This window comes from Botrytis byssoidea, assembly GCF_014898295.1.
Source record: "Botrytis byssoidea strain MUCL 94 chromosome Unknown BBYS_018, whole genome shotgun sequence".
Lineage (NCBI taxonomy): Eukaryota > Fungi > Ascomycota > Leotiomycetes > Helotiales > Sclerotiniaceae > Botrytis > Botrytis byssoidea.
The window spans coordinates 313,022-332,086 of NW_024065859.1; the positions used below are offsets into that span (position 1 = coordinate 313,022).

Consider the following 19,065-nt stretch of genomic DNA (forward strand, 5'->3'; position numbering starts at 1 on the left):
ATTAGATGCCCTTGAACAATACGACATTCTTCTCTATATTGTCGTAGATACTTTCCCCAGTCAATCATCCTCACGCTCGGACCGGACATCATCGTCACTAGTTCCGTACACGCGGGATTCTGATACGCTCTTTTCAAGGCCATCTTGACCACAGTAGAACCAAAATAATAACTGACTATACTACTAGATCTCCCTCGATCCTCAGACACACAAGCTGGAAGACGTAACATGTCGTACTGACGTGTTTTATTCCCAGCATTGTAGGTTATACAGCAATATCTGAGCAAATTTTCCATATTGTGCAGTCGATTGCAGGCAGAACACACAACGCAGTTTGGTAGATCGAGGACTATAAGATTCAATAGTGCCAGTGTGCGTTCGGGCGAGGAAGCTATTCTTGAGAAGTATTCGCTTCCGAGTTTTTTCTTTAGTTGTAGACAGGAAAGGGAAACAACCACTGCGGATTCTAGAGGGAGGTAACCCATGATATGTAAGAGGATCTCTGCTGGTATATCTTTTAGGATGGAAGATGATAAAGCATCGGGCCGTGGTGAAGGTATGGATTTCTGAGGCTTTCGGAATAGGAAAAGGAGCTTCCGAAAGGAATTCATTGTGATAGATATTAGGTAGTGTGTTACACAATGGAAATTTTTGAAGATGTGAGAGGAATCTTGTTATGTGTAAGAGTATGAGTGAAGAAAACTGAATGGATGAGTTATATATCTGTTCTATTTCTTTCTATGACGACGAATCCAGTCTTACCCTCGAATATAGTTATACCCACGTGATAATTGATCAATTGTCACTAATTTAGTCATTTACTTTCCTCATAGGCCACCTGGATTTTGCAAGAGATGTACTAAGAAGAGGTCACGTATACTTTACTTCTCAATACAAGAATGCCGATAAGAAGAAGGGCTATCAAGCCTTTTGCGAATGGAGCACCAGTGGGTGTACGGACTCCTGGGCCAGTACAAAAATAAACTTGTGAATATCTTTTGCTATATAGAATCATTTATTTTAGGAATTGTTACAATTCTTGAATAGAGATAAAACAATCAAAATACGAATTCTGATATCAAACAATTGAAGAATGAATTTATGGAAAATATTAAAAATTGGGAAATGTCCCGTCAATCTATACACCCACTGGTGGAGTTTCAAGTTTTATAGAACCCTTTTCGATTTCTTAGCTATGAATAGGTGAGCTTGGGTATATGATATGTGTATCAAACACTTTTAGCCTTCATGATCCACAGATGCCATTTGATATTCCCAGTCCTGGTTTCCTCATTGATTTTCTGAATAAAGCATTCTGACCTTTATGCTCATCATCTTCCCATTCCCAGATCTACCTGCAAGCAAACCAACAAGCAAATATCCCCCTTTATCTCTTGAAAATGTGATCCACCCTCAATATCACAACTCCCCCTCCCCATCCCCCTCAATACCAGCCTTCTCCCAAATATCTTTCCTCGACATGCCCTCCAACAACATTCCCTCCACCGCTTCAAATCCTCTCTTCCTAACCCCCTTCATCTTTCCCCAATACACAAATTCCCTCTCCACCTTCTCCACCTTCTCCTTCCTCACAACCTCCTTTCCTTCTCTCAACACTCTCAACCTCTCTTCCTTCTCTCTCTTCCCCTCTTCCAATCTCTCAATCTCATCTTTCAATTCCTGAACCCCCATTTCCTTTTTCATCCCTGCAAGTTGTATATTCAATTTCCTCGCATCCATTTTCAATTCTGGCAATCTCCCCTGCAGATCTTGGATCTGAGAATCCATTTCTGCGAGTTGTTCGGGAGAGAGAGAAGAATCGGGATCTTGAAGGGCCCAGTATACCCATTGTGAACCTTTCCCATCGCCATTGGTACCTTTTCCATTAATGAGACCGGAGTTGCAGAGTTCTTTGAGGAGTTTGTCGGTGAGGGTTTTGGTTACCTGATGGGGTGTTGGTTGTTAGTATTCGAATTATCTATCATGAGATGGATGGAGTATGAGATGAAAAGGATCAAAGGGGAATGTGAGATGACATAGGATGGAATGAGGTACTGAACAAGATAGATGAGATGAAAGTAGAGAAAAATACATACCTTCCCATGTAAATTTCCACTAATATCCCCCGCACTAAAAGGTCTATTCTCCCTACTCAGATATTCCAACAAGATCTCTTGTGCCTCATCACCCGTCACGGCTTTTACTTTCTCCTTGCCATCTTTACCTATAACTTTAGTGTCTTTCGCCTCCTTGATTTCCTTCATCTCCTTAATTTCCTTCGCCAAACCCTTTCCTTTCACCTCTTTATCTTTAAGAGGTACCTTTTCTTTAATAGAAGCTTTGCTTTTAGGAGGAGCTTTAACTTTCTCGGCTTTCTCTCCTTTCTCGATTTTAGGTTTTTTAGCCTTGGGTTTAACGGGTGTAGCGGATGCGGTAGAAGGTATAGATGCAACGGATGCGACGTCGAAATTGTCATCTGCGGTGGGAGATTCGGTTGAGGACTCAACGAGAGACTTTTTGCGTTTGGGTGGCATAGTGATGGTTATTTTAGAGTGTTGTTTGAGAATCGAAAGTCTTGGTTGTCAAGGTGAGCGGTATCTGGTATGGTCGAGTCGTAAAGATGATTGACGAGTATTTGTGTTCGCAGTGATTGTGAATGAGAGATGTAAACGTCTTGTGATTCCACCTGCCTCAACTTTGTTGAAGAAAAAAGAAAATAGAAGAGACAGACAACTCCCACTTCAATTTCTCTTGCATCGACAGGTCAACTGACGTAACTGTGCCAGAATCGCGCAAGATAATGACCACAAAAACCAATGCAACTGTATTGAAAATAATCATCAAATGAATGAAATTTTCTCTCAAAGTATGTGCCGACATGAATTTTCAGCTTCCCCTCGAAAGTCTCAATAAATCTCTTTCAAATCTCAACCTCACAACCTCACAACCACAAACGTAACCACAACGAGAATAAAAACGAGTTCCAACGTCTCAATGATCAACAGCCAATCGAATCCCATAAACAGAATGGAAATACGCATTGAATCTCTCTCTTTCTCCCTCTCTCTCCTCTCTTGCTCTCTTCCTCTTTCTTTCCCTACACCAAAAGCGCATACGATACTGTAAAAACACAAACTCAACACACCACCTCAACCAAACAACCTTAAGACAATAAAAGCGATCGCCACAAGAATAAAAACAAATTTCAACGTCTCAATCATCAAAACCCAATAATAGCGGGAAAAGAGAATGGAGATGCGCATTTGATCGATCCCTCTCTCTCTCCTCTCCTCCACTATCCACTCCTCCACCTTCTGGAATCGAAAAAAAAAGATGAGAAAGATATAGCGACACTGCGTACCTAAATATGCGTGCGTGCGTGTGTATAGTATCAAATCAAAGAAAAGTAACCTTATCAATCCGTACCTCACAAGACCGACTAGAAGAGAGAAATACACAGTCAAAATATTCCCATCTGAACTTCAAAGTTCACAGTATATAGAGACTCGATGGTGTTCGTATATTGTAGTAGTGAAGTGCTAGGTAGAATGCGCAAGGAAAAGTCAACTCAACTCGACTCGACTCAAGTTTCATCTTTCCAATCCACGCTAACCCTAATCGACTCTTCCATCATTTCACACTTCACTTAAGCCAACAAGAAAGGATAGAAAATACGATCTTTCCGAGGAGAGACGAAAAACTGGGAAAAGAGAGATAGAATACCAAGGTTCTTATGTAAAGGGTATCATATTATTTCTACTAAGAAATGCGTCTCTTCCTAGTTCAAATCCTATCTTTAATCCCCTTTTCCAGCCACCCAAATAACACCCATCAAAAATCTTCCATCTTTACTTACCATAGAAACCTAAATCTATTACACATTGCAAGGTCCAAACTATCTCCAAATCGAACGAAATGCATATTACTCAAGTATATGCTATGCACGCACCCAATTTATATATGCGCAAAGACTCATGCTCTAGGTAATCAAAAAAAATTATTCACAATGCTGTTTCGCAAATGATTATGTTATATAAATTCCTCGCAAATTTCAATCCCCTAGAACTATAAAGCGCAGTTACATAACGACCTGCAAGATTATTAGTGACCATGCCAAACAAAGCTATAGTGATTTTTAAACTTACACAGTCTCCTTCACTCTTGGTTTGTGGAATACCCATTTCCTCAAAAGTGGCAGGTCCCTTCTTAGCAGGAGCAGATGGTTTTGGTGGAGCTGCAACCGGAGTAGGAGCAGGAGTAGTAGGAGCTGACGAAACAGAGGATTGTCTCGAGTCTTGCGGAGACATTGGGTTACCAATTGGTTTTCTGCTTGTTGTAGAGGAAGCAGCCGAAACTGGTGTCATGGAAGCGCCTCGTGGTGGTAAGACGTTCTGGCCAGGTCCTGGTCTGGAACCATATGCAGATTGTTGAGACTGAAACGACTGAACAGATTGTGCAGTTCCAGGCCTTGATCCAGAAGTTGGAGGTCTTTGCTGTGGGTTCTGATAACCAGATTCGAAGCTCATTGGAGGAATATTTGGAGCGTGATTGGGTGATGGATTGCGACCCTGTGAAGGCATTTGGCCCATAGGAGATGATGATCGTATAGGCTCTGTGTTTTGATGGGTAATTCCCAAATGAGGTGGTTGTTGCTGAGAGCGAATACCAAAAGCAGAAGATGGTCGATCTGATGCTGGGTTCGAACTCGAGGTTGATGGTCGCAATCCATCTTGTGGAGGATATCTCGGAGATCTGGGAGGGTTGCCATTACCACGATTACCAGGACTGTAGTCATCCTCTGGATATGGTGCAATGGATATTGGACGAATACCCGCAGGTGCACCCTTTTTAACCTTAGGTTTTTGACTGTGCACGGGAGGAGTTGGTGAGGAGTAATCTTCTGCCATGGTTGGCATTGGTGGAGCATTAGCTTGCGTGAATCTCTCCGGCCTGGCTCCTCTTCGAGAGCCGTGCGTTGACTTGATACGTTGAATCGCCGCTCCATGGTCACCCTTGGAAAGCGAGTGGTTCGCTCTGATGCTATCGATTCTTCCAAGAGCATCTTGGTTGCCGTGCTTGGCAGCCTTGTCATACCATTGTGAAGCTATTTCAAGATTTTTCTTGACATACATTCCAATTTCATAGAAGTAACCCATAGCGAACTCAGCTGTAGCCATTTCTGTCTCAGCCGCACGTTGCGCATATGTATAAGCCAACTCTTCATTCTTCTCGAAAATACCCTCATAACCACAAAGGAACCATTTACTGATGGCCATATCAGCTTCGGGCTCTCCTTGTCTGGCAGCAAGGGCGTTATAATGTAAAGAAAGTGCAGGGTCGAATTCGCAGCCAAACAGACAAAGTTCGTAAGCTTGAGCCATCTTGAGTTGTGCTTTGGCAAATCCGAGATAAGCGGCCTTTTCTACGAACATTTTGGCTTCGTTCAAATCATACGGTAAATATTCATCAGGCATGGTAATGTTTGGTAACTCTCTAGCGAGTAACATTCCATAAACGTAGGCACCTTGAGGGGCATTCTCGTCCGCCGTATCGGCTGCAAATTGTATCAGATCTATACCTCTTGCAAAGTCTTGTTGCATGCCACATTGACCGAGTAAGGTAGCCATTCCTAGCCTATAGTTTGCCGCGGAATCCTTCAAGTATACACCTCTTTGATAGTGTTCAACGGCCTTGGTAGGATTCATGGTATTCTCGAACTGCATTCCGATTCGGTATTCTGCTCGAGCATATCCTTTTTGTGCAGCTCGCTGGTAGCCCTGGAATGATTCCTTTTTGTCCATTCGATACCCAAATTTACCAAACTCTAACCACATCGCCTTCATAAATTCTGCCTTTGGATGTTGCTGTTCTGCGAGAAAGTTGACAATGCTTATAGCATCAACTCGTAATTGATGTTCAATCTTGGGCGTTGGGGCTCGCGAGTCGTCGTTCTTTCGCTCATAAGTAGAACTGGCTACCTCTACCCAAGACAACGCATCCTGAGCCCATGCCAACTGCATCTCCGGGTCGCTAGACTTCAAAACCATGGGCCTAGCTCTCTCCAGAACTTCTTCTTTATCTTCATCCGACAAAGGTACATTCTGACCTGCGTTTCGAGGTTTTGGAAATGGTGAAAACCTAGGGGAGTCAGGCTGGACTCGTGGCGCACCGTAAGGCCCCTTCAAATTCTGGTATATAGCGGCATTTGTATGTTCGTAGTTCGCTGTGTAGCCCGGGCCACTATTTCGATTGCTATAATTCGACCTCGGCGATTCACTGGTGTACTGTGAATTGTCATTATACATTGATTGACTAGAAACACTTGAATGTGAGCTTACTCGTCCATCTGAATTCAACTCCAGATTTGCAAGATTATCTTGCATATTATGTGGAACCTCTGGCATGATTCTATACTTCTCATTAATGGGCGTTCATCCCACATCATTGTTTGTTGGAGGAAAGTGGCAGAATGGCACACCATGGCCATAAACTATTTTCCTTTCTTAAATGGAACGATGAAAAATAAAACCGTACCTTTGTGGCATTGGAGACACTACGTTAGTAGTAGGCATGTAGAAGTCGTCCCCGCCTCCTGGATAGAAGGTCGCCCCCAGATTGGGATTCTGTTGATACCCCCCACCATAACCGTTCATATTGTTATTGGAATTTGGAGTTGTAGAATTATTGAGACTGGCACCGCGAGGAGGAGGCTGGTATGCGTCTAAAATCGAAATAGGATTATTAGCTAGATTCCAAAATGTTTATGAAAATGGCCCAAAATTTGCGACAGTCTAGTCGTGGCAGATATTGTGAATCTTATGAGTGAATCGCAAAGAGATAGAAACAGAAACAGAAACACAAATAAGAAAGCTGTGAGTGCTAGCTGGGCTGCGATGTAGGATTACTATGTACGTAGTGTCACAGCCGGACATCAGCGGAACGCAAGCTTGCGAATATGCCATGCGCCCCCATCCCGGATGAGCTCTACAAGGGCACATCTGGTAATAATCGATTATACTTTTTTCTTTATTTAACTCCTCCCGAATTTGATGACGTTTGGTTGGAATACCGTAAACGTAAACCCTCTTCGTATTCTTTATCCGATATCGACATTGATATTGATGTTGGAATAGATTGCAATATAAAATAATTAGAACGTACCTTGTCCAGTTGGTGAAGATTGTTTCCAGCCGGCTCGAGCAGGTTGGTATTCCCCATGTGTCTCGTCATTGCCATCATCGTAAGCGCCGTTGTAATATGACATGGTGGTCTTGAGATGACAGGTTTCCGAGGGTTGGATATCCTGCAGGCTTGTGGCGGGATGATTTTCCTTGGAATGATGCAGAAATGCAGAAACTTTGATATATTTTGGAATCTTGAAGAATTATTGGTGTATAAATGCTGGGTGAGTTGAGGATGTATATGTGTGGTGCTCGCAGAACAGAATGTTTTTAAGCCTTTACTTTTTGGATATTGTGATATTCCCCTCCTGCTTTCGACCACGATACGATTCAAGAAAGAGTGTTTGAGATTTTCAAGATTTTCAAGATTTTCAAGGTTGGATTATCAAGAATTTTTATTATACAACAACAAGTAAAAAGAAAGAAAGAAAGGAGTATGTTTACCAAATCGCGACTCGCGAGCAAAGCGAAAGTAGTTAATATGTAGAGTATCAGTACTCCGTACGGCATACCTTTTTTTTTTTTTGAACTTATTCATTCATTCCCCTGTTCTACTTTTTTTCCTTTTTTTCCCTTCCCCTGATAATATGATTCACTGAAAGACCCCTTCTCTCTCTCCCTCCCTCTCCCTCTTCCTCTTCCCCTTCCCCTCCCCCCGAGACACCCAAAACAACATCAACCAAGGTCCAAGGAGATTTCACCAACACAGGCGTAAATGAGATGATATGGCTGAGCGTTTTGGTGGACAAATCGTGGCAACATGTGGATCTCATCCCAAGATTACCAAGAACCTTCATCTCCCTCTCAATTTGCCTTTAAGCATATATTCATTGTATACACGCGGCCCTTTCGTTATTGGTTAAATCTTCTGAGACAATTATTATTTATAGGAAGATATAAATTGACAACTTGCATCTTTTTGCAACATTCAATATTTGAGCGACAGGAAGGTAGGTACTGGGCAGCTGAGCTCGTTTACCTTTTCTACAGCAAGACAGTTCCGACGTACGCCATCCCGCAGTTGCATCAGAATCGGAGCTTCGGGTCGACCTTCTCTTCCTTCTCAGCTTCTATCAATGGGGGGGAAAGAAAATACCCCCTTCCAATTATCTCATTGTTTAGGTAAAAAAAAATATCGGTGGCACAATATGCTAAGCTTTGATCGACACAGGCAAGATATATCCAATGTTCCACTCTTTGGGGATTTACCCATGTTGTTTCGGAAATTTGACCCGACAGGAAACAATCGAGCATCTCGATGCGAACCTGCGATGCATTCACACTCAACGGTGTTTAAGAGATACTTAAGGCTGAGTATCAGGCTTCTTCCTTTGGCATAGCGAGTTGGACGAAGTAAAGCCTTAGATCTAGGATAAACAGCTCACCATTGAGGCTGGGGAATCCTAGGGCTGACCCTCAATCACCCCTCTCGCCGATTTAAGAGCCGGTTGCTGCATGAAAATGCACAGCATGTCATTGAGATTGAAGCTAAATCAATTGCAGATAAATCTGGGTCGAAATATATCAATGCAACTCAGTCCTTGGTTTGGGCCCGGCCCAAGTGGAGCTGTCAAATATTCGAGAACATTGCAGGGATTAGATTATATATGAACTAGTGATTTCGGCTTGAACGGGTGCGTATTGCGTACCGACATTGAGAGCAAGATTCCTTGTTGGAAAAATTAAAAGAAAAGGGGGTGGAGATTCAATGTTCGATTCGATACAAGCCTGACAAAGAATTAGGATCAAGGCACAAAGAGAGCCATTCTCGTACCCAAACAGATTTTACAAATGTTCGTCCAAATCATACTCTATGGGGAGATACACAACTTTTTGACTTTTATGCATGATTTTGGCCTGCTTCTATAATGCGGGGAAAAGCTTTTGTTGATCAACAAAAGATCAGCTCCATACGATAACTTACAAGGAAACGGCGAGCTAGTCACTCCTGAATCTCCGTATGTACCTCGAGTAGCCAGCCCAGAGGACATAAGTCACACTGTGAAACACAATGGGCTAGACGTATAAGTTTTGTCTGCCCGTCGTTTTACACATATGCCACTCTGAAATATCTCCATGGAAAGGATTGTGCTTCTTAGAATGATCCGCGCGATATTCAGAGCAAGTTTCGTATGCCCGGCAGTCGTAGCTATGGACGATTTGCTAGCACTCACTCACCACGGCATGACTATAGCTATGATTGTCAACACAAATATTGCCCAATATGTGGTCCCTGAACTTGTGGTCGAGCTATGCTCTCTTTGTACGGACAACTCATACAGTCTCTTAAGGTAGTGGCAACAGCTTACTCATTGACAATGAGAAGACAGATGCCAAACACTATCTTCCAATCAATCGCCGCCACAAACCACCAAACCCTCATATCCACATGTCAAATATACAACAAGCCTTTAGAAAAATGCCCCCCAATTTTCATTATTTCGTCATGGTTGGCGCCAATTTCTCTCACTGCCTGTGCATAATTTCAACGCACTTGCTATGAAGCTTGTAGTGGGCAGTACATAATCACTACATTCATAACATGTTGTGATTGTTCCATTTTCATCATTATCGGCACTACTCTAATTCAGAATTGTGTAAATTATTCACTCTTCTTCAAACGATGAGGATTCACAGCCCCTCTTCCAGACTTTTCCCCCACCATATTTTCTACCCATCCTCACTACACCTAACCACTCTCCCTTCTCTTCCTCACATCCATCTTCCCCAAATCGTATTTCAAGCTCTTCAGTACCAATCTCCCTTATCCTCATATTTTGCGCCCATGTTGTTGATAAATCAATCCCCGCATCTGTACCTCGAAATTTTTCTGTACTGCGTGATTTCAATGCCAGCGCAATAAATTCTCCTATCGAATTCCAAGCAACCGTTCTCCACCCTGCAAAACACATGTAGACCATGAACCCCAACGTTGAAATGCAATGCGTTAGAAGAAGCGCTAATGCTAATTTCGTCGTTATTCCACGAATTCCATAGCTATATCCTCTGCGCCAAATCTCAAATTTCCACTCTAGCCAGCCCTTGGGAAGCTCGGGCTCATTCCTCAAGGAGGATAGTCGCCTCAAAGTGTTATTATGGCCGAACAAGAAATTATCATCAGATATGACGCTTTGGGAGCCATAACGCGCAAGAGCATCTGTCATAAATACACCAGCATATAGTGAGATGAAACCTTGAATATCAGCAGTACTGCTGGGTGGACTAGGTCCCCCAACTGGAAATTGATTGAATGATAGTGTTCCATTTGCACCGAGAACCATGAATCTGTTCAGTAGACCTTGAATTAGGGTGGCATTAGGTAGATTCTGCGCAGGTGCGGGCGCGGGAAAAGTAGGTGTGGCATGCATACCACCGCTAAAATTAATTATTGGAGCCTGGACTCTGTTTGTTTGAGGCATTGTCCCATTTATATGGCTTACAGTCAAATCTTGAGTTAATTTCTGCGTCAAGTGAACTCCTGGAACCACTATGTTCGTATATGCGGCCCAACCAGGAGTAATGTTAATGACGTCGCTAAGTTCTGAGCGCTTTCTCTTTGTCCGATCTTGATGTGCATTGTTATAAGGCTTTGTAGCTCTGAGAAGGCTGTAGAGTCAGTGATATTATCGTTGATGATATCGCTAGTTGTAGGCTCATATTTCACTTGAGTTTGCAACCATCTTGCATCGAATGTACACGGTATGATTAATGTATCCTGGACGGTAGACCAGCCTGTCCCGTTGTATACACGTCTAGACATCGGAAGCAAAAAGATTCCACCGATAGACGCGGTTCCGCTATAGTTTTTGTATAGGTCAACCCAGGTTAGATCTAAGTCTTACTGGTTCCTAATACCACTCCAGGAGTCTTTTGGCACTGCATATCCTATCTTTTCATTTAACGTCCATGTATTCTTCATGATTCCATGTAAGAGAGGAAATACTGGAGCATCTTTTGTATCGTTACCAGCACTTGTAAGATTACTCTGAGCATAGATATTGCATTTGACCTGAACAATCGGTTGATTTAGGTTCGTTGTGGAATGAGACAAGAATTTAGGTTGAGATATGAAAGACTCGTAGGCTACCGCCAATTTTAGGTCATTCCATATCGCGCCCACAGCGAGCTGAGGGACAACTGATAACGAGGTTGTGTAAGAATGACCTGAACCCATTCCAGCCGAGGCAAGAAAATTGCGCGTGTTTGTGTATGCGTTATAAAAAGTCATGTTCGTTGCTTTTCCTCTTAGAACGTTGAGGTCTTGACTATTCAGCCAAGTGTTGATATCTTGAGCTCCACTAGCCGGGCATATAAAATTGGCAGATGAGTCTGCGTAATTGGAACAATTGACCATCGAGAGCGGTGGAGCCAGTGGTTCTAAAAGGTTGATAGGCCATAACTCGAATTTGGTTGGGAAGCGAAATACCAACGTGTTATTGGTCATTTGCCACCAATCAAGGTTGGGTCGCATAGCAATAGCAGAGGATGGTCCAGCAAGAGCTGTGAGGATGGAACAGAATAGCACGAACAGTGCAAAGAGATAGATGCTCAATTTGCGTCCGTGGGAACACTCAAAGGATGACCAAAATGACCTGCGGGCAAAGAATCTAAGGTCTCCAATCTGAAGACCAGCACCAAGTAGCCCAAAAGGTATACCTTTGGCCTTAGCGAGCATGAGTACAATGAAATGGGACACCATGTAAGCCACAGAAGAACCGATCCATAGTTCATGAAGCTTGGCCGCAAATTGAAGGCTATTCAACATGGTATTTTGCCATGTTCCATTGGCCTGTGTGTCTCCCCAGTAAACAGACTGCATGTTAAGGTACACCAAGCTCGCGGTAGTAGCCAGAGGCAACGTAAGGAGAACCAAATCGAGTGCGATGAATTTGCACCTGTTGTCGAATACGAATTTCGCAGGTTCTCCTGCATCTGGATATTTGGAAAGATGATGGAATCTTGGGAGCTTTGGTCGGTTGAAATTTGTCCATCTGGGAAGAGGTATGCGAAGAACGAGCGACTTGTGTTAGGATCTCATTATTGATTGCACTTTGACTTTTGAGGCAGGAAGGATGATGAGAGTTCAAGAGGCTATGTAAAGAACCGTTGGGCTTACCACCTGAGTCTTCTGGTTCAATACGTGATTTGGGCTGAAAGTGTAGAGGAAAGATGCCTGTGAGATATCCGGTGGATACAACTCAGCTTTACGGATCAAAGAAAATCAGTTTGTAAATTTGAGATGGGTACAAAAGTATGTCAGAGATTGGGGAAGGCATCGTCTGCAGAAATCACCTTATAAGTAATTCCTTCTCACTGATATCAGTATCGTTTATTTGCGGCGGAACGTGATAGTCAAGCAAGGTACATCACCCATTGAAATATCAAGCGCCAAATTGCAGGGAGATATCACATCCCATGATTTGCCGACCTCATGTCAAAGAATTTGTGACAATAACGAGGGCAAGGCAGAAAGTTTTTCCACGTTTCTACTGTACGTCGCATGCGAATTTTCAAGGCCTCGAAGTTAGATCTATTTTGGAACAAGGCCTAACTCCTTTTGTTTGGCGCATTAAAAATGCATTACCTTTCATTTGTGATCAGCATATTTTGTGCTACATAAATTCATATCTATGAGCTGAACCGATTTTTCTCGGACACAGCAACTCAAGTGATAAACATGCATTTCTAGTTTGGCGATTTAAATCACAAACTGCTTGGCCACACACGCAGCGAATCTGCATTATTAAGATGAGTATCAAATGTGACATTCTAATTCGGGAAACTGTATCGAGATCCCCATATGCATGAGCGTTTGCTAGGATGCTGTTGTTAGTTAGGATTGGGTTGAATTTGCACACCATCGCAGAAAAGTAAGTGTAGAATATGATGTTTCATGGAGAAAGATTGTTCCACAAATCTGCTGTATTCACGGTGCTATTTGGGTCTATGTATTCTGGATTGCTAGGTATGGTTTCAGTGGGTGGTGGTGTAGGGTAACAATGCAGGAGGTGAGGGAGGCGTAGTCGATACGAGCTCACCACTGCAGCTAGACAAAAACGATATTCGATACTAATGAAATTTTCACGGGTAAAAGGTATCATGGAGTGATTTCCATATTGACGCCTATGGTATGAGGAGACGCCACGAACGGGATTTTGCCCCCTCATCCTCTGGCAAAGAAATTTATTCTCGCTACAACAAGTCCCCTTGGCACACTCTGTAGGTCCCCACACAATTCAAAACTCTGTCTCCTTGCCTTTCATCTTACCTCTTTCCCATGAATCGGCTAACACTGTGGATAATAGCTGTTCTCGCTACAATAAGCTCCCTCTACACACTGCGTAGATCTACGATACCCCTGCCCGGCCCAACACACTACCCAGAAAATCCCACCTTAGTCCCCGCCGTAACTCTCGAGTAACATGAAGGACCCCGACATTTCAGATCAAAATAATCAATCACCACACTCTCATTCGTCGGAATATTATGCGTCACCCCCTCCGCACTCGTCGCTCTGAATTTCGACCCATAATCCCACGTCGTCCAATTCGCATCCGGCCAATTCGCTTTCGTCGTGAGAGGAGTCTTCGATTGACCTAATACCGTCGTCCACTCCTTGATTTCCTCCTGGAGATTTTGTGGATAGAGTACCGTATCGTCTGTACCATGTAGTACCCACATCTTTGGTCTGAATCCCTTGTAGCCCGGATACGCAGCCTGAACGATACTTTTCCATTGAGAGCCTGTCTTGATGATTTGGCCCGTAGCGCAGTCGTTGGACCAAAGATCGACGGCACTGCTGTTTGCGGCAAAACATCCTAATGCTACACCCGCCCATGCAGAGCCCGCAGCGAAGATGTCAGGGTAGACACCCACTAGTACATTCGTCATCATTGCTCCGGACGACGTGCCCATCGAAAAGACGCGATTGGGATCGGCTTTGTAGGTCTTGAGTACATATTTGACCATATTCACAATGGCCAAGGAATCTCCTCCGCCATTGTGAGTAAGTGACGCTTTGGAAGAGACATCCCAGCATTGATCTGCAGCATTTGGAGAGTTGGGAAAAATCATAATGTAGCCGTAAGCGTCGGCTAGCGTTGCGAATTGTGTGCCGACAAACGCATCTTGTGCTGTTCCATGGCACCAATGTGGATTGACGAATATTGGGGGGTTAGGAGCGAGTTTGCTTGGAACATATAGATACATTGTAACGTTTGAAGGATTGTGGCCAAAATTGGAGACAACGGTTAAATTATTGGCGGCACCTGAAGCTGTAGGGATCATATAGGTAGCAGCAGCAAAGGCAACTAGGCCTCTCCGCAACAGGTTGAAAAACACCATGGCGAATTGAGTTGGCAAAAGAAATCAATGCATATACAGAGAAGTTGCCAAACTGGGGGATACGCTGCATTTATATATGCCTTGGCTTGGTATGACGACAAAACATAGGCTAATTCCGCTTGCCACTTGACAGCTCATAGGTCGTAACCACGGTGAATAAACCCTTATCCCATTTCTAGGTATGATCCCTATGAGAAGAGATGTAGACATCTTATCGGACATCCAGATTATGCACCATATTAGCCATCAGAATTTCCGGCACTAAAGTACCCCGCAATTTATCCCCGGTTCTTGTAGCCGAAATATTTATCCGCGTGAAATGCATCACATGGCCGTTTTCGATGACCAGGAACGAGGTACTATCAGACTTAAGCCAATTGAAATTCGGGGAATATATTGCATCCTACTTGAAGATTCTGGAAGTCAACTCTCATAGAAATGATGAGTATTATTAGCTACTGCAGCCAATAGAGGCAAAGCGTAGAATGGAGATTACAATCTAAAAGCTTCATCATCTCTGCCTGCTTACAATGCTAACTCATCAACAAAATTGAATGGCTAGAATCAATTAAGAACTAATGATAGAAGAGAACACAAGGCATAAGATATACACCACAACCGCAGGCTCAGACCCTTCGATTCACACAAAATTCCTCAAGAACAAATCCCGTACCGAGCTGATAACAAACATCAACATCACAAACCAATAAGAAATGAAATCATAAACCATTCATCTAAGTTTCCCTTCATTTCTGAGCCTTCAGATCAATATTAACCCACCACAAGAATTCTTCATCTCGCAAAACCATACAAGTAGAAAGCCTCTCAAGGTACTTCTCCGTTCTCCTCACTGTCGCTTCTCAATATAAACATTTACTCTTCTCTCACTGTATCCCCATGGTGTATTATTACTCGGCGGGCCGGGCAGTGATCTCTCAGCACCGATGAACTTCCTGCAGAGAAAATAAGATTAACAAAAATCCAGCCTACCATAGTATAACTATCCACATCTTCATCTCTCACTTCCAACTCCATTCATTCAAACCACATCAACAGATACCAGCAGCGGAAAAATCACTCACCAATTAGCAAAGTCTCTATTCATTAACGTCGTCAATTTATCCTGCACCAAGCTTTGCAAATTGTTCCTACCGACTACCCCGCCAGTCGGAAGATCTGTCACCATGCCTCGATTCGAGTGACGAAAGCGGCGAACATAAGGTAGATTATAATCTTTATGATAGCTCCTGTGATCCAAAGATGCGTAGCGGATAGTTAGACAACGGACTTCCGCTTGTGGGCGTGAAGACACGGGCTGTCTTGGAGGGGATCGATGTTTGGGTTCAGATCCGCGGTGAGGGGTATGATGATGATGTGAATGATGGCCTGGCATGCTGGATATGTTATCAAAAACGTGATAGCAAGAGGATTTGATGGTATCTGAGTTCGCAGTTTTCTGATGCTAGCAATCTTTTGTTGTTTGAAGTTTATAGAAGAAGAAGAAGAAGAAGAAATATGCAATGGCAACAAGAACTCAATGAAGCAGAAAAGCAGACATATATATCCTTAGGATATCAGAGCCTTACACATAACCTTGTCCATTTCACAAGCAACTTCAGCCACGACTGGATATGACTTCATCATCTCGAAACAAATGGCTAAAAGATGTAACAGAGATAGATATCAGTTAGGTATAATGCTTATGAAGAGCATTGCACACGTGTACCAGTAAATGTGACTGCAAGCCTACCTCATGATACGCATGGAAATATCCATTGGATTATAGATGACCAGAAAGTAGTCGACCCATGTAGCGACCCTAGCTGTTGGGGCTATTTGATATAAACCATGCTTTATCCCAGCAGTGGCTTAGCAAAAAGCCTCCTAATACTTGTCGAATGCAGAGCATCTGAGGCTGAATGTACACGCTTATGTAAGAAGTGTTATGGAAAAGAAATGAGATACGTTGGGGAAATATTCAATAAGTTAAGGTAGGCTGAAACAGCAGCGCGAGAAATAAGGTCGACGGCTGAACAAGTCGTCTGCGGTCGAAGCTATTCGTGTAACGGCAAGCTTTATATTCCCTTGTATCCAGCCTCTTCAATGGTCCATGATTGAACTGCGACGATATCAAATCACAAAATTGAAAATCTATCTGAGGTATGTGTGACTGATTAGGGAGCCGCAATACTGCACAGCCTCCTGTATCGATTCACTAGCGTCTGCCTGTAAGTAAATCAAGCATGTGACATGACAGTTATTATTATAATTCGCTTACTTCTCAAAAAAAAAAAAAAAAAAAAAAAAGGGTATCGCTTGCATGCATAGATATATCAAAGCTAAAAAATTAAATTCGACGTGTGCCTGTAAAAGATGTGAGGCATACTAAATTTACAACTATCTTCACGCATTCAATTCCCTTGTATATCCTTTATAGATGTTACCAAAAATTACATGACCAACTGAGGACCATGATATTTGGTCTCTTCCTTCACTTTCTTTGCAGCAGAAGCGCCGACGCTTTCCAGGGTTCTCTTTGGGAATCCCTCAAAGGAAGCCGCATAAGTAGCAACCGAATGAGCGATGAGTTGGGTGTTGATCAACCAAGCATCAAGAGCAAGGTTTGAAAGATCATCACAAAGCTGATGGTAACAAGGATCATACCAATCTCCAGCCTTACCACCAAACATTTCAACTTCAGCGGCAGTCTTAACACCTTCAGCACCAGTTGCGATTCCACCACCTGGAATGCCGTTCTTGATAAAAGCATCATAGTCACTTCGACCATCGAATGGAATGTATGTGTAGTTGAGGTGATGAGATTTGTACCATTTTGTATACAAGTTTCTCAATGCTTCGGATCCATCAGGATTGGCGGCATCAGTGGCGTTGTACACCTGATAAGCATAGTTTGGAGAAGCCATCATGTCGTAGTCCATGAAAAGGCGGATTTTTAAGTTCTCCTCGTCGGAAAGTTGGGAAACGTAGTAGTCTGAACCGAGAAGTCCCTCCTCCTCACCTGCCCACCAGCCAAATCGAACACAATTATTGACTTTATACTTGGTCAACTGGGTAGCAACCTCAAGCAGGGATATGGAACCGGTTCCATCGTCATTGATACCCGGTCCTGCTTCAACACTGTCCGAATGTCCTCCCAACATTACACAGTTATTTGCATCACCTCCTTTGGTCTGAGCAATGATATTTGTGGTGGTGATTTCTTCAACCAAAGCATCAACAAATGCAGATCCATCGATAGATTCCCCATTCTTCAATTTCTCGACATATGGAGCCGCTTCTTCGTCTGATATACCGAAAGTGGCGATATGATCTGCATTTGGTGCTCCCAGCGTTCCACTAAGAGATCCGTTGGCATTATTGTAGACAACTGCGGCGATGGCACCTGCTTTACCGGCATTCGCAGATTTGTCTCCAAATGAACAAGTTCCACGGAGGATCAAAGCGATAGAGCCCGCCACCTCTGCGGGATAGTCGGATGCATCACAACCATTGTTGCTAACCAATACTAGTGGGCCGAAAACCGCATCTTTGTTGGCTGTCGGAGGTGTGAGACTCATGGGGGTAGCAGTCTTTGGAACGACATCGCCCAGTACGAGTCGATAGTCGAAGATGTTGCCCACTACTGCAGGGAATGATTGGTTGGAGATGTGATAGTAGTCGCCGAGAGACGCGATAGAAGAGTAGATGTAATCAACAGTTGATTCGTGGCCTGTTACACAGAGTGAGTCAGAAAATGTCTTAAGAAGCTGAGGAGAAGAAGGAATGGAGATATACCTTTCGATCCGATAACTCTCGTCGGGTGATTATACTCAGGGATACTTCCCTCTGCAATTTTGTAAAGCTGATTCGCCCGCTTGAGAAGGTTTTTTGTCTTTATATCGTTTTGGAGGGAAGTAGATTTGATCAATGGTTTGTGTTTTTCATTGATGAGAGATTGAGAGCTTGGTTCCGCAATGGGTTGTTGCATAACTGCACCTGTAGCTAGAGATGCAGCTGCAAGAAATAGAGTAGAACGTAACATAATGAAGGGAATCGTGGAGGTTTACCACGAATTTGTTATTGAATTGATTTAATGATGTTTGTTGTTTTGAAGGATGAGAGATAGAGAGGTTGGGAATGACTGAAGCTTTAAGACTGAAGCTTAAAGCTACTCAGCTCAGATAGCGTATGCACGACGATATCGGCAAGCAAATTGATTGGCCGAGTTTTGGGCGGTGAATTTTGCGGTGATTCAGTAACCCCTTGCCCCTGTCACCCTCGATTCTTGTGCTCCAGACCTGGTGACCTTGCCCCCGTTTTGGTTCTACCTTATTGATCGCTCGTCTTCGCGCCGAGGATGGATAAAGTCATGACTCGGCACACGTGCTATCAGTAGATCTTGGAAGTTAATTTATATGTCTTGAGTCAATGCATGTCTGACACACTAGATAAGGACTCAGGCACGCCAGGCACGCCAGGTACCAGTTGCAATCGCAATTCATGATGTTCGTCTAAAAATCTTACCCCTTTAACCGTTCAA

General features: G+C 43.3%; 5 protein-coding genes across 5 annotated transcripts; all 5 read right to left on the reverse strand.

The window, feature by feature from the left end:
* Positions 1–1,419: 1,419 nt before the first annotated feature.
* EAE97_008465 (uncharacterized protein) lies at positions 1,420–3,357 on the reverse strand (the record flags this gene model as incomplete). Its single annotated transcript, XM_038878980.1, has 2 exons — positions 2,097–3,357; positions 1,420–1,944 (listed from the first exon to the last, which is right to left on the reverse strand). Exons 1-2 carry the CDS (start codon positions 2,532–2,534, stop codon positions 1,420–1,422), a joined length of 963 nt encoding a protein of 320 aa, XP_038730062.1. The 5' UTR covers positions 2,535–3,357.
* Positions 3,358–4,078: 721 nt separating this feature from the next.
* EAE97_008466 (uncharacterized protein) lies at positions 4,079–7,264 on the reverse strand (the record flags this gene model as incomplete). Its single annotated transcript, XM_038878981.1, has 5 exons — positions 4,079–4,090; positions 4,146–6,284; positions 6,339–6,408; positions 6,535–6,721; positions 7,162–7,264. The coding sequence occupies 5 exons, from the start codon at positions 7,262–7,264 to the stop codon at positions 4,079–4,081; spliced, it is 2,511 nt and encodes an 836-aa protein (XP_038730063.1).
* Positions 7,265–9,787: 2,523 nt separating this feature from the next.
* On the reverse strand, positions 9,788–12,772 carry EAE97_008467 (uncharacterized protein; the record flags this gene model as incomplete). Its single annotated transcript, XM_038878982.1, has 5 exons — positions 9,788–10,576; positions 10,622–10,787; positions 11,024–12,201; positions 12,298–12,383; positions 12,766–12,772. The coding sequence occupies 5 exons, from the start codon at positions 12,770–12,772 to the stop codon at positions 9,788–9,790; spliced, it is 2,226 nt and encodes a 741-aa protein (XP_038730064.1).
* A 784-nt stretch (positions 12,773–13,556) lies between these two features.
* On the reverse strand, positions 13,557–14,525 carry EAE97_008468 (uncharacterized protein; the record flags this gene model as incomplete). The annotated part of the gene is made up of 1 exon (XM_038878983.1): positions 13,557–14,525. The coding sequence occupies one exon, from the start codon at positions 14,523–14,525 to the stop codon at positions 13,557–13,559; it is 969 nt and encodes a 322-aa protein (XP_038730065.1).
* Positions 14,526–16,975: 2,450 nt separating this feature from the next.
* On the reverse strand, positions 16,976–18,567 carry EAE97_008469 (uncharacterized protein; the record flags this gene model as incomplete). Its single annotated transcript, XM_038878984.1, has 2 exons — positions 16,976–18,255; positions 18,321–18,567. 2 exons carry the CDS (start codon positions 18,565–18,567, stop codon positions 16,976–16,978), a joined length of 1,527 nt encoding a protein of 508 aa, XP_038730066.1.
* Positions 18,568–19,065: the final 498 nt, after the last annotated feature.